General features: G+C 36.3%; 1 protein-coding gene across 4 annotated transcripts in view; it reads right to left on the bottom strand.

Annotated features, from left to right (window-relative positions):
- The window catches only part of LOC123503714 (transcription elongation regulator 1-like), a 33,493-nt gene that overhangs the window by 10,891 nt on the left and 7,492 nt on the right, over positions 1–15,110 (bottom strand). For all 4 annotated transcript variants that reach the window (XM_045253697.1, XM_045253700.1, XM_045253696.1 and 1 more), the window contains 8 exons: positions 13,430–13,815; positions 13,010–13,289; positions 12,590–12,765; positions 12,310–12,443; positions 11,898–12,090; positions 11,295–11,435; positions 10,976–11,076; positions 7,158–7,416 (listed from right to left, as the gene is read on the bottom strand). In XM_045253697.1, coding sequence (XP_045109632.1) covers positions 7,158–7,416; positions 10,976–11,076; positions 11,295–11,435; positions 11,898–12,090; positions 12,310–12,443; positions 12,590–12,765; positions 13,010–13,289; positions 13,430–13,815 — 1,670 coding nt within the window. The remainder of the gene's footprint in view (positions 1–7,157; positions 7,417–10,975; positions 11,077–11,294; positions 11,436–11,897; positions 12,091–12,309; positions 12,444–12,589; positions 12,766–13,009; positions 13,290–13,429; positions 13,816–15,110) is intronic.

Here is a 15,110-nt window from a genome sequence, read left to right as displayed (position 1 = left end):
CCATCAAATTTCCCTAACAACTGAAGTATAATACAAAGATTCACATGAAAACTCTTTTTTTTTCATTCTGTGAGAATATCTGAATTTTTCCATGACTTTTCAATTCTTTGAGTAATACATAGAAAGAAAGCTTTGTTCACTGAGAAGTAATATGCTTTCATCATGCATATAATCATTACAATAAGGTAACTCAGATATTTTAAATCTCGATGGGTCGGGGTCACAAACATGACTAACTTTCAATGCTTTGTACGTCCAAAAGCAATAATCTTGAAAAAAACTGTCAATATAGTAGTCAACTATTGATATTTATTTCAATGTTCACAGATCCTGACATAATATTTGAAGACAGTCTGCATTGAAAATTAATCAGTTTGAATTACTAAAAATGGATTGACTACATAATACATTATATAAAAAAAATCTGCTTGAGTTACTAAACAAATCATTTTATAATTCTCCAATATATCCTATCAGCAACTACAGTTTAGTGATTTTCATAAACTTAAGATGTAGGAGCAGGTTATTTCACAAGTAAGTTACTGGTACACTTCCAGAAAAAATCCATATTCTACAAGAATATTTCCATGTATCTTAAATCAAACTATATTCTGATATTTAAGAAATCTTGATATCAAACTAAATTGGTAATGGTCGATAAATAACTGATTATGAGTGCAAAATTAACTGGCAGTACTGATAACTGATTCAGAAAAACGTAGCAAGAGATGGCTCAGTACCAAACATTACATGCGCTTGACTTTATCCCGCTCTGGGGCAGAGAATAAATAGAGAGGGTGGTGATGGTGGTAGGAGTGGAGGTGGAGGGCGACTCTCGACCATGGGGGCCACCCGGACCTTCCAGCCAGCACCGGCAGCGACAAGAGGCTGCAATGCGCGACCCAACATCAACAATTGATCTTGCTAAAGTGGCAAGCAAGCCCACTCAGCTGTACTTGTGGGCTCACTTGCACTGCCATGTACTGACTGCATCTGAGGCCTCAGCAAGGTCACCACCACACCAACTGCTTCCTCCATTCTTATGAGTGATGCGTTGTGATAAGTATATTTATGGCCAAACACTTTTATTCATCCTTTTAGCATTTGAGATTTTATCTGTTTTATAGGTCTTATTACTTTAATCATGCAATGAACAGCTGATTGCTCTGCTTATGTATATATATGTATGTATGTATATATATATATATATATATATATATATATATATATATATATATATATATATATATATATATATATATATATATATATATCTGTAGATATGGCAAGAAAATTGGCCTTCAATGAGTTCATGTTCTCTATCAAGCAGCTTTTCCATCTCATACCTTGTATTTTCAATTACCTGCTATGAACTGTAACACATGAATTACAAATCTTCATTTTGTAATTTTCTTTTTCTTGGAGTATAATTCAAGAAATGAAAGAGAAAAGAAACATATCTCAAACTTAGGAAAATAATGTGACACAAAGAGCAGCAATAAAAGGCATACCAGAACTATAATGTTTTAAGCAATACATCATGAGGGTTAAATTAGTAACAGAATGTATTTACTGAAATTTTCTACTTTCAGTCACTTAGGAGAATTTCAAACTTGAGAAAGTTTACGAAGCAACCAATCCTCTAATTAACCTGTTAAAATTATCGCAAATCATAAGATTTAAACTACTCACATTTTTTAGTTCACCTGGATAGAACAGATAAAAACATCATAAATATACAGCTCACAAAATTACAAAAAACTTAGTTACTACAAAAAGATTACATAAAAAGTAGGGTAAAATATTTTATATTATTTGTATCATTACTTGTATTTCAAAAACAGTACCTAAGTGATACCTGTCAATAAGATTTAGAAAGTATGATATAGCTTTCAGATTATTTTTTATTTTAAACTGAGTCTGATACTGAAGGAGGAAAACACATCTGCTACCATTCAACTTTTTATAAAGCAAACAACATGAGTGGTATGGATTACCATTAATATTCTAGATCTTCATGATCAATGAAAGTCAACCATAAGCCACAAATACTAGAGATATTATATATATATATATATATATATATATATATATATATATATATATATATATATATATATATATATATATATATATATATATATAATTACAACGCAGATCATACAGCTATAAATTTCCTAGTTTTCAAATAGCAATGCTAAAAGAGGATGTTTTCAAGATTGACATTTACCAAACTTATAATTAAGACATGTGTATATATTATGATGCACATATACACAAAGATATCATGAATTATAACAACCTGAAAAGTCATGATGTAGATTTCCCTGAAAAAATAACAATTTATTTCTCTGAAACCTAAAACATAAACTTCAGCATAAAGAGATATCACAAATATATGTCCCGTGAGATATTTTTTTCTAGTTATCTCCAGAAATCAACGATCAAGTCATTCTATGGCAAAAATGTTTGATATATGCTTTCTTTGCACTGGTTTGTTGTTCTTGGAGGGATCAGTTGGCACGATGGCATCATTATTACTGAGTAATTGCCATCTTGATGGAGAGTTAAATTTTTCAAAAGGAAGTTACATGAACAGCTGTCATGGACAACAAAATCTTATTCAACTGAAACTGAGTATTGTTGCAATATAAATAAAAAGTAAACAAGTAGACACCCAGAAAATACAATAACATATAGCAACTGAAAGCAGCTGTGCTTGTTTGTTACTAATGTACAAGTCCCGAGAACTTACAAACCTGTGAGGAAAAAAACATGTTAAAAGACATTTTTAACTTGGAATGATGTGATCTTTCATTTATGGAGATTAAAAAAAAACTCACAGGACATCTAGTATAAGATACAATTAATAAAAATTTCTTCAAATTAAACTCTACTTTTGAAAATGTTAACTTGAACATTTAAATAATGACCAATAAAATTTACTTCAATTTACTCCTTAGTCTGAAAATGAGAATTTTCCAATTTAAAGAAAAATGTACCCACTGTAAATCATCAACACAAAGAAAGGATGGATTATCATTTTAATATGTAAAAAGAAGTTAATCTCTGCCATGTATGCAAAATAGTATGGGGATTTAAGAGTAGCATAAACCACTCACAAATACTCATCACCCTCATGACCTGTCTATCAACTTCTTCACACCGAATCTCCATTAGAGCAACCTTGAAGTTCCTGACACTCTGTGTACAATCAAACTCCATGAGAATTCAGAACACTTATATATGTACCTACACAGCTTTCAAATGGATAAGGATTAAGATCACAAAAAACTGCTCACTCCCTGTTGTAATGCATTTTCCTACAACAGTGGTCAACTGTTTCACAGGAAATTTTTAAGCACAGAAATATTACCTTTATTTCCACTTAAGCCCATAATTTATCTCAAGATGAGAGTAGATGAAGAATTCAAGAAGCACTACTAACACAGATACTAAAGTAAAAAGTTAAAGCATACCAACTCATGTTATACTAGACTTATTAAACGACAAAGGTGGAAATGACCTACTGCTGATATTAAGTTCCCAAGTAATAATCAATACCAGCTTTGACAGCCAGTGCAGTGGTAGTATAGTATTCACAATACTAATCTTTCGTATACTCTAGCGAGTATCAGGGTTATCATTTGGCCACATTTTAGTACTGACAATTGTTATTAAACCCCAGTCAGTATTGAAACCACATGTGGCAATTATATTCCCAAGGGTATAGAAGTTTGGAGGCAACTACTGTTTCAATATTACTTATTTTTCATGATTTCTTGTTAAAATCAAACCAATATACACTGTTCACATTGTACATATCTACAGTGCTGATGTGTGAGTGTGAGTGTGAGTGTGAGTGTGAGTGTGAGTGTGAGTGTGTGTGTTAAAGAGGATTGCAAATAATTATTTGTAATATTTAGAGATTGGACTGTTTTGTGTACAATGGTCAATCAATCCACCTTGTTATATCTAACCAACCAAGCAGTGTCTCTAACAGATACCACTGACCTTTTCTTTTTTCCCTCTTTGCCAAATTCATTACCGGTTCAGTTGCCATAATGTCCACCACAGTTCAATAACTTCAACATTATTATTCAAAAATGGATAAGAGAATTCTTGGAGCCTGGAGACTACAGGCCATGCAGCTCTGTGAGGGTAAAGACATGACTACTTCCTTACTGAGTGGCTACTACAAGTAAGATACAGTCACTGCCACCAAGGTCAAGATATGAACACTACTATTATGCCACTTAAACTAATTTTTGCTACATATGTATTTCATAACTGGAAATTCATTGTCTTTTAACTATCATCTAACTTGATGAAGATAAATTTCACAGATTTAAGTACCGTGTGTAGCTAACAATAAGTGAACGAACACTTCATCAAATATGCAACTGGAGAAGGGCTCTTGTGTTTTTATTTCTTTCACTTTCTTAATATCTATATCCACAAAACACAAGCACATGAACACACTTTCTAAACAATGAACTAGCAAAAAGTCTATGTCTAAGTAAAGTTCATATTCAAGTTACAAGCATAAGCACACTGTTCCCACTCCCCCCTTTCTCTTTGAACATTCAAATTATTCAACAAGTAAACTCAGTCCCTCTCAACCATGGCACAAGAGCCTTTCTTTCTCCATGCTTGCATATTCAAGCTCTCTCACTTTACCTACATCACTTACTGATGTCCTATAGTTTAAGTTCCATAGATATCAATTAATTCTATTCTAACTTGACATAATAAATTATGTGGCTTGACAAATATTTCTAACAATGAGGCAAGATCACAACCACACACACACACACACCTCTATGTTTTAACAAAAAAATAAATAAATAAATAAAAAAATAAAAAGCAAATGATCATCTAACTAACTCTATGATTATTCAACCATCTCCCCACCATAACGATAAACATTACATATGTGTAAAATTCAATCAAATATATGCATAGTTATCAAAAATTTCATTATTAGAGACTCACTGATTGGGAGATTCAAGAGAGAGAAAGAGTGTGTGTGTGTGTGTGTGTGTGTGTGTGTGTGTGTGTGTGTGTGTGTGTGTGTGTGTGTGTGTGTGTGTGTGTGTGTGTGTGTGTGTGTGTGTGTGTGTGTGTGTGTGTGTGTGTGCACATATGAGTATTAGCGTTTTGCTCTAGGTTGAGTGTCTTATACCTATGTATTAATCAAATTTGATAATATCAAGATGTATGAGGGACAAATTATAAATAAACTTCAGAAATGGGTTAGGAAATATCTGATAGGAATAAAAAGAAAAGGAAATAAAACATTACGTGGATGATGTTAAGTTATGGACAAAGAATCTTTCAGTTTTCCATCTATCTGAGCAAAATACTTAGCCTGTCATTTAAAGCATAAGAACCTGTGAGTCATTGTGGCATTGACCTGTCTACGTCCAAGGTTGAAGCATTGGAAAGTGCTGGGCAATGAGCATTGATGGGCATCAGTGGGAGTGTGAAAACTTAAGTTTCAAGATTCCTGCAGAAAGTATATGTATTAGAAATGTATAAAGATTGAAACCTAAATTTCCATTTTCTTCTGTTCATTAAAGTGGACTAATTTCCAGAAATATGATGCAATATTAAATTTTACTCATCATTATTAATAATTTTTGTGGCACATTGTTTTCAATGAAAAAGCACAACTCAATGATGTATTAAATTAAGTACTTTAGCATGTCTTCCTTATCAAGAAGTACTAATAAAGAACTCTTTAAATGACTTGACAATCCTTTAAAATAAAATATTTCTAAGACTAGGCAAATAATACTTTTCAAAGTACTTAGTGCTAATTATAAATACTTTCCTTATGAATGAGGAGAGGAGAAAAGAATGCAGCTATTATATTAACATGTTATTTGGTGGAACTAATATCAAGCTGCAGTAAATTCTGAAATAAATGCATTTTCCTATTGCATCTGTACTTTTATCATATAAATCTGAAAATCATAGTACAAGATCTTCATCCACCTCATTCAAATTAAAAGAACCATTTATCCTTAGCGTTTGTGTAAATAGTTGTAGCTTTCAAATATAATATGAAGCATAAGGCTTTGATACAACCATATATTCAACTCAACATTAAGTGAGTTCCTAACAAATATTCACTGTATGCTGATCATGGTTTGATTTAGTAATTTTCATGCACATCTGAAAAATTACTAGTCACTACACCTTGCCTTGAATTTCTGCCCCGAGACAGACAAGCCCTCAGAATGTTCTTACCTACAACAATCCAGAACCTGCCTAGGGCTGCAAAACTGTGCTCCAAGCTTATTTCCTTCTTGTTTATAACTTCCACTGCATAAAGCAATATTCTGTACACAAGCTTTCTATTACAGAATATCTTAGTAGTAGTTTCCAAGTATATTAAAATTCATATTCCAGGCAAAAATATTAAATGTATAAAATAATATATGTACTTAAAAGTTACACTGAATGTCATCTCCAAATATTACTTAACAAATTTCAATATTTTTGCATGATTTTTTAAAATTATCAAGTGCCAATCAAGAGAGACATTTACTTCTGAAATCAGTATATTCATGTCTTCTAGCTCCTGCACACACACATAGATCAATACGATTAGGAAAAAATCCAGTTTTAATGAAAAGATAAAGTATTACTGAAAGTGAAAAAGTTAACATATCAGGGATGGTCCTAATCATGATCTCCATATGAACAATAAATTATCAATTCTTGAAATATGAATATACATATAAAGTTACCAGAACTCTGGAGAAAATTAGCTTGCTCTGATGTAATATAAAGGAAAAGAGAAAAAAGAAAATTAAAAGCACTATCACACAAATGGTCATCTCAACAGCAAAGCAAGGTTTATTATTCTGGAACAATTACTATCTAAATTTAGTTCAGTATCACACACAAATTACTTTTAAACATCAGTAAATCAAGTATGTACTTGTATGTGATTATCTCCATTGATGTTTAATAGATCACATTCAAATAATACTTCTAAACAGAAATTGGAGTCTTGTAAATTACCAAATCATACAGCAAAAATACCTCATGCCAATTAAACAATTTCCACAAGTGAAAAAAGATTCTATGTGTGTGTGCACCTGTCCCTCACAGCCACCCTTAATCTGAAAGGACAGTGAGCTTACCTGTTCACGCTTGGCAGCCTTTTCTTCTTTCTCTCTGCGGCGCACCTCCAACAGGAACTCGTCAAACAGGCTCTCCCTCTCTCGCATTTTCTCAATGTTGCGGAAACGGTCGTCCTTGCTGTACTTGGCCGCAAAGTCGCTGAAAGATGATTTGCCGTTCAGTCCAGCTTCTTCCAGCAGCTTCCGGAACTCCTCCTTGCGCTCCTTCAGCTTGTTTCTCTTCTCACGACGTTCCTCCTCAGCACGCTCCTTCACATATCTGCACAGAAGGATGGGTGTCAAACTTCCAACTGCTTACAAGACATGCATGAACAAATAGAAAGTTTGCAAAAATCAAATACAGCTAATCCTCACTACACAATTCATCATTATACAATACATCACTTTTACAATCTTTCTTTTTAAGTACTCACTGACTTTGCATTCAAGTATAGCAGCATCTGTTTTGTGAGTATATTAGTTTGTATACAGTGGGTTCATTTGCTCTTATTACCATTACCATTATCATTATTATTATTACTATTAATATTATCATCATTTCATCATTAGTGCATTTCATATATTATGTTTCCCTCCATTATTTTGTATATGGGATCACTTGCAGCATCATAATCAGTCACTCTTCATCTAAGATGAGTTTGCTGCCTTCTCAAACACTTCCTCCCTTGTCCATTTTGATTTCTTTCGTTTTCCAGTCACATTTGAGGAAGTGCTATATGACTTTACCTTAGTAATGTGAAATGAGGAGGATCTACCAGTGATGGTACAAGATTTACCTGTCTTGGTGGTCACAGTATTATAACTGGTGTTGTTGGCAGATATGTAACAAGATTCTTTACTTTCGTAAACACGTCCGTGATGTGCTGTCAGTTTTCTCCTGTTCGTTCTTTCCCCTTTGTGTAGTAGCTGGGTACAGACATGATGATGGTATAATGGATGAAACTGGTTTTGTAGAGCCAGAGAAAGAGGGATGTGGCGGTTGGTGCAACGCTGGCACCACTGACGGTCAGAGGAGGTGAATCTGACGCCACCTTCCTTTGCTTACCCTTGCCATAGAACTGTTTGTTTTCTACTAAAGGACCTTTCCTCTTTCCCTTATAAGTAGGTTCTGGAGATGCATTAGTACTACTGTTATCCCTAATAACAGACTCTAATCCTATTTCATCAACATCACTGTAGTCACTCATGTGGTATCTATATCGTTATCCATGATGGTGCTTTGACTGTGTTATCAAACTCTCAATTCCAGTATCATTCAAGGTCCTCCTGAGGTCTTTGATGGGTGTAGAAGTCAAAGGGCCACAATCGTGTGGCTGAAATTGAAAGGGACTCTGAGAAAAGGTGGGAGATGTAGCAGACATCTTCTCTTACATAGCGCAAGGCATATATTAGCATATTCGTGGTCAAGGGAGTGCTGTTAGGGTATGGTTTCAAAGAAAATAATATCCCTAACATACTTTACTACAAACAAATCAAATCTGACAGCGCACTAGATAAAAAATGCTGTCGACTATTGTTGACACCTGCGCTATAAGGGTTACACAGACAATCCAAACTTACACCAAGGTCAAATTTTTCCAGCAGCTTGACTTTTTTACAGTATTGTTAGATACATACATTTCCTCTTTTTCTTTTCACTACTGCCCATAGGGGTGTGTATGGGCCTTTTAGATCTTTTCAATACAAAGTATAGCAGGAAAGATGAGGAAAGTAATGAAGGCATGAAGAAATTACTATAATGGCTGCTGACATTAAGCTGGCACCAACCTAATTAAGCGGAGGATGGTGTCACCTCCAGCACTTAAGGATCCAATACACATCTTGAAACAGTTGTAGATTGCTTGGGACACATCTAAATTCTTTTCAGGAGTTAATGACTTGACACGCATCTCATAACAGCTGTAAATCCCTGCATTCCTCAGAACTTATCTCAGCTCTCTTCAGTAGAGGACAGCTTGACACATCTCAAATGAGTTATATATCACCCAGGACCGGTATTCATATGAGTCTAAAATGCTTTTAGCAGGCTAAAAAAAACTTTTAACCACTAATTTTACTTTTAGTCCTAAAATTTTTTCTTAACTTAATTCATAAACACTTTTAAGGCCTAAAAGATTTTTAGCGGGTAGCCAAGCGCTAATAGTCGTGAGGGGTCCTTTTAGTGAGCTTAAAAGTATTTTTAAGTCTCCAAGATGGCGCAACAACAACTTCGCCAGCGACAACGCCAGACTTTTCGTGAGAGGAGAGACTTCCTGACGGAATACAGTGACTCCCAACTGATCGAAAGATTTCGACTTGACCATGCAGGCATACTGTATGTAACTAATCTTGTGAGGGATGCATTAGGGAGTCGAACTGCTAGGAACAAAGACCTCTCTCCTGAGATGAAGGTGGCCATCACCTTACGGTACTTGGCCACAGGAAAGATGCAGTTGTGCAGTAGCGATGACTTCGACACATCACAGCCAACTGTTAGTTAGACCCTTGAGGCCCTTGCACAACGAGACAATTTCCGGAGGTTCATCAATTTCCCCCTCACCCAGCAGGATCTTCAGCAGAAACAAGAACAATTCATGCAAGTTGCAGGGTTTCTCGGTGTCGTTGGTGTAGTCGATGGCACTCATATAAGAATTATAGCCCCAAGGGAACACGAAGCTGAATATGTAAACCGGAAACGGTTTCATAGCATCAATGTACAAGTTGTGTTTTATGCAACATACTACAGAATACTTGACATTGTTGCAAAGTGGCCTGGCTCTGTCAATGATGCTAGTCTTCAATGAGTCTGGACTGAAGCAACTCTTCGAAAGAGGTATCGTGCCACCCGATTGCCACTTGTTGGGTGACAGTACCTACGCCATGAAGTGCTGGCTCCTGACACCATACTTGCGCCCCAGTCTTTTAAGATGTGAGCGTTGTCTTCCACATGGGACGCCAATAAATAACATTGGTCCCTTGTCCAGTTGGGCTTCCTAGCCCTCTTCTTCTTGTCCTCAAACTCCATTGTCTTTTCCTTGCCTCCAACGTGGCTTTGTTTTTGTTTTGATGAGTATACAGCCATTGGATGAGATCTCGCCAAAGCGGCCAAACTCACCTTATGTACAAAACTAAACTCATAAAATAAGCATGTTTCCAATTTTTTTTTGCTAAAAAAGATATTTTAAAATTATTTTGTACCTTTTTATGTATCATTATGATATTTAAGTGAGAAAATATGCAATTTAAGTTGCACTGTAGCGCTAAGCGTAGCAAATGTAGCGGGTTTAGATTTTACTTTTACTTTTAGCCACTTTACTTTTACTTCTAGGTAAAAGTTCCCTAAATTTTTTTTTTATCTCTATGTATACACTTTTACCGATTACTTTTAGCTGACAGTAAAACTAAAAAAATATTAGTGTACTTTTAGTGCGTTTATGAATATCCGCCCAGGAACAATAAAGCGCTTTCTGGAATTTTTCTTTTATGGCACTTGCCTATCTTCTTTGGAAAACACTAAATCTAGAGGTGTTCATATTCTTTAGTTTGGATAAACAGTTGTATATCTATATAAATAAATTTAGACTAGTGAAATGTAACATAACTACATATTACCAAGATTTGTCTATCATACAGAAATATTAACCAGCTTCTATACAGAATTCTGCAAACATCTGGATGAAATGTGAGTAACATATATAAAGAGAAATTCACCATATCTATTAAAAAGTAATTTAAATAAAATACCTGCTCCCCAATGATGTGAAACAAGACAGTCTAAGGCCCAAAAATTGCACTATTGAGGGGAGGAGAGGAGAGAAAGGAAAATGAATCACACTTACTTCTCGAACACCTGCTTTCTCTCACGGGATGTGAGCAAAAGATAGCGAGAATCAAACACTATCTTGGACAGCTCCTTTTCCCAAGAACTGAATGCAGAAACCTAGAAAATAATTTAGAATTTATCCATCAATCAAATAAGACAAAACATGACAAAAAAGATTATTGCTTGAGACAACAAAGGAACTAGAAGTCTCCACTGTCATTCAAATAATAGTGAGATAAGGTCAGTCATCCATTTGCAGATTAACGCAAATTTTCCATATAATCAGATGCCATACTTTATCTTGAATATGTAAAGAATAAGACAATATAACCAACCCCTTTCTCTGCTAGGAGGTCCCGGAACTGCTTCATGCGAATCTCCAGTGGAACAATAGCACGCTCTCGGGCTGCCTTTACCTCAGCCTCTATAGCAGCTTCCTTTCCTATGTCAATCCTCTTGACCTCCTCCTTAACATGCTGAAACAGATTTATATTGTTTTCTATCATAAAACTGATTCCACAGCTCGTGTGTATATATATATATATATATATATATATATATATATATATATATATATATATATATATATATATATATAGAGAGAGAGAGAGAGAGAGAGAGAGAGAGAGAGAGAGAGAGAGAGAGAGAGAGAGAGAGAGAGAGAGAGAGAGAGAGAGAGAGAGAGAGAGATTTGTGATGAAAATAGTGGCTATCAAAATTAAATTTATTGGTTAAATCAAATCTGAAAGTGAAAGTTCTACAAAAAGATCAGATAACTCATCAAAATAAACTGAAACAAACTTTGCACGAGTAACATTGAAGACTACCAGATGCCACATGTCAGAATGAATCTTGTATCTTATATCATTCAGAGATTCAAACAGAAGATGTACACAAAGGGTACTACAAGACTCAAGAATATCAGTATATCTACTAACACTCAGAACTGTTGAGGCTGGACTTGTCATTGTCATAGTTGCCTCAGTCCTTGGCTTTTTGGAGAGAGGTTCATCCTTGGAGGGTTCCTCAGCTTTGTTCTTCAAACCAACAACTTCAGCTGGGGGCGTGGTGACCATTTTCTCAACATCTGCACGTTCCACTAAATCTGCAGGTTTCTCCCACACTGATGTTCTGTAAGGAAAACACAATATTTTAAATAGTATATAAGAAAGTAATGCAATAACATCACCTCCCATTAAAAGAAATTTGAGGTGTGAATCAGGCAAGATTACTGACTAATAAATCTGTCATGATGCAAAATTTAAACTAGGTTTGTTTTGTTTCTTGTCTGCATAAGCCACAGACTGCAATGTAATCTAGCATAATCCTACAGAACATGAACACACTCACTTTGTTGTTGGGTTGTAGAAGAAGACTCTTCCATCACCAGTCCACACAACACACCAAGGGGTGCCGGAGACCGGCTGTGATGAGACAGGACGACTGAGATCCTGTTGAGCCTTCTGCTCCTCCATTTCACCATCCTGTAATAAGAGTATCAAAATACAATATTACTTAACCTTATAAATACATCTTAATAAAGACCTAAACCAATTCAAAATTATTAGAGGGCTTTTTAAATTTTTCCTTGAAGCATTATAACAAAATTGTATACAGATAATTATCATACCTTTGAATCATCATTGTCAACCTCCATTGAAGGTTGCTTGTCATCAGATGAGGCAGAATCGTCCCCATTTACTTTGGTGGTGCTGCCCTCTTGGGAGTTTTCAGCCTCAGTGCCAGGAGCTCCTGGTCCACTGTTTACTGACAGACTGATGCCTTGAGCTAATGCTAATCTTGCAGCTGCAGAAAATTTTTAGGTGTTATGCGATGAAACAGGAAATTTTGAAAATATGTTACTCCACAATAATGTTTAAAATGGAAATGAATTTAGTTTTTTACAGAACACAAAAGTAAAAGCAAGATAATCTTTTTAGTTCAACTTTTTTTTCTGCATACTCTTTTAATATCAATATTGTAATACTCTGATATTAAAACTTTACTGTAATACAACAGTACATATAAAAATGGAGAAAGATTAACCTACCTTCTAAATCCTTCATAGCTTGAGGCTTGTCCCAGACACTTTCTTGAGTCTTTGAATTATAATAATAATTTTTCCCATTAGGAGCTTTGTGCTCTGTCCAAAAGGCAGCTTGAGCTACCAACTCTGGGTCTAAATTAGAGTCATCAATTGAAGATGAAGGTGCTCCTTGTGTCACCACTGTGCTGCTGCTTGCCACCACTACAGCACTGGTCACTGTGCTCACTGTACTGTCACTCACACCACCATTACTGCTGCTCATCCCAGGAGTGTTGCTGCTTCCCTGGTGGATCAAACATACACATCTCACAATTTCATACAAATCATTCACACTTAATAGCCCTTGTAAATTCCAATGATCTAGTGAAAAAATTGGCTACTGGACTAATCTTAAATAACAGCCTGCTAAAACAAACTACTCACATCTGGTCCTGACATTGGTTCTGCTTCATGCTGCTGCTGCTGGGCTCCCGGTGGCTGCTGCTGCTGCTGCTGTTGAGGTGGTTGTTGCTGCTGTTGCTGTGGTGGTTGTTGCTGTTGTTGCTGTGGGGGTTGTTGTTGCTGTTGAGGGGGCTGCTGCTGCTGCTGCTGCTGCTGTTGCTGCTGTTGTTGCTGCTGCTGCTGCTGCTGTTGTTGCTGTTGTTGTTGCTGTTGTTGCTGTTGTTGCTGATCTCCCATAAGAGCACCCTGGGACATATTTCCCATCCCTGGAGGAGGCATTCCCCAGCCTGGAGGACCCATAGGAGGCCCAGGAGGCATTCCATGTCCAGGATAACCATTCCATCCAGGTCCAGGCCCAGGTCCAAAACCTGAACACATCAAATATCAATGAAAAATTCTACATTGGATATTCACAGACCAGTCAGACTATGTTAAATAACCAATTAAACATAATGCTCACTTCCAACATTCTTCATCCCAATTATTCTCTCATAATCCTTATCATATCATTCACTTACAAAGCTTCCATTCCTTGTCACAAATGTCTTTTATTATTATTTATATATTTTTTTTTCTTGGCTTATAGCACCTGTAGGTAATTTGAAGAGTATTGGAAGCGGTTAAGCTTCCACCTATTAGCGGTGCAGACAATCTTATTCATAGTGGTACCCACATTAGGGCTCATATCACCACCCAAGCACATCTTTGGTGTAACCACCTTGAACCTTGTTATCATGGTGACATGTACAGTCGGCACCTCTCGATGTGATCGTGGCTGCGAGCGCGTGGCAAATTTGCGTATTTGTTATTTCTTCACTGCAGCACCTCGAGAAACCACCCGGGGGCAAAATGACTACATGGCAACTTGATCGACTTCACACCCGTCACTTTAGGCCACAGTAATGGTTAGTTTTGAATATGGTTGACTAATAAGGACGCGTACCTTCTTTACGTGCCGCCACCACTACCCCATCCGCGACCCTGTGTTGCAAATGCAAATTGTGTTGCTGAAAGTTTACCGCAATGTCCAAAGCTTACACAAGTGAATATGATATTGTGGAAGTGATTAAGGCCTATAGATTAGAGCGAAAAACCAAGGAAATTAGTGTTGAAACAGGTGTGAACCCAGTGACAGTCTGCCGCCTCGTGTTAAAATTTAAGGTGTCTGGAGAGCGTGAGATTCCCTACCACAAACATGGTGGGAGATGGCAACCTAAGATTAGTGACAAAACTCTGACTCACATAGAGCACCAGTTGGATGCAAATCCCACCCTTACAGCACGACAGATTAAGGAACAGAATCCAGCACTTCTCCAGGAAGTCAGTGTAAGAACGATACAGAAAAATATCCAGAAAAAATTAGAATTTAAGAAATATCGTGCTCACAAGCCTTTTGTTTCCAAGGCACAACGAAAAAAGAGGCTGGCATTTGCACGTAAATACAGCACATGGACTGTAGATGAGTGGAGGAGAGTCTTGTGGACTGATGAATCAGCATTCAGAGTCAGTGACACAAAAGGCAAGATAGTGTGGCTTCGGAAAGGATCAGACCCATACCATCCAAAGTTTACCGCCAAGTCTACTAAACACCCTCCCACCCTTATGGTATGGGGTACATTCTCATATGGGGACGTGGCTGAGCTGCATGTCTTCCCTAAAGGCC

The sequence above is a fragment of the Portunus trituberculatus genome, chromosome 14 (genome assembly GCF_017591435.1).
Source record: "Portunus trituberculatus isolate SZX2019 chromosome 14, ASM1759143v1, whole genome shotgun sequence".
In the NCBI taxonomy this organism is placed as follows: Eukaryota; Metazoa; Arthropoda; class Malacostraca; order Decapoda; family Portunidae; genus Portunus; species Portunus trituberculatus.
This window is presented reverse-complemented; position numbering and strand designations above follow the sequence as displayed.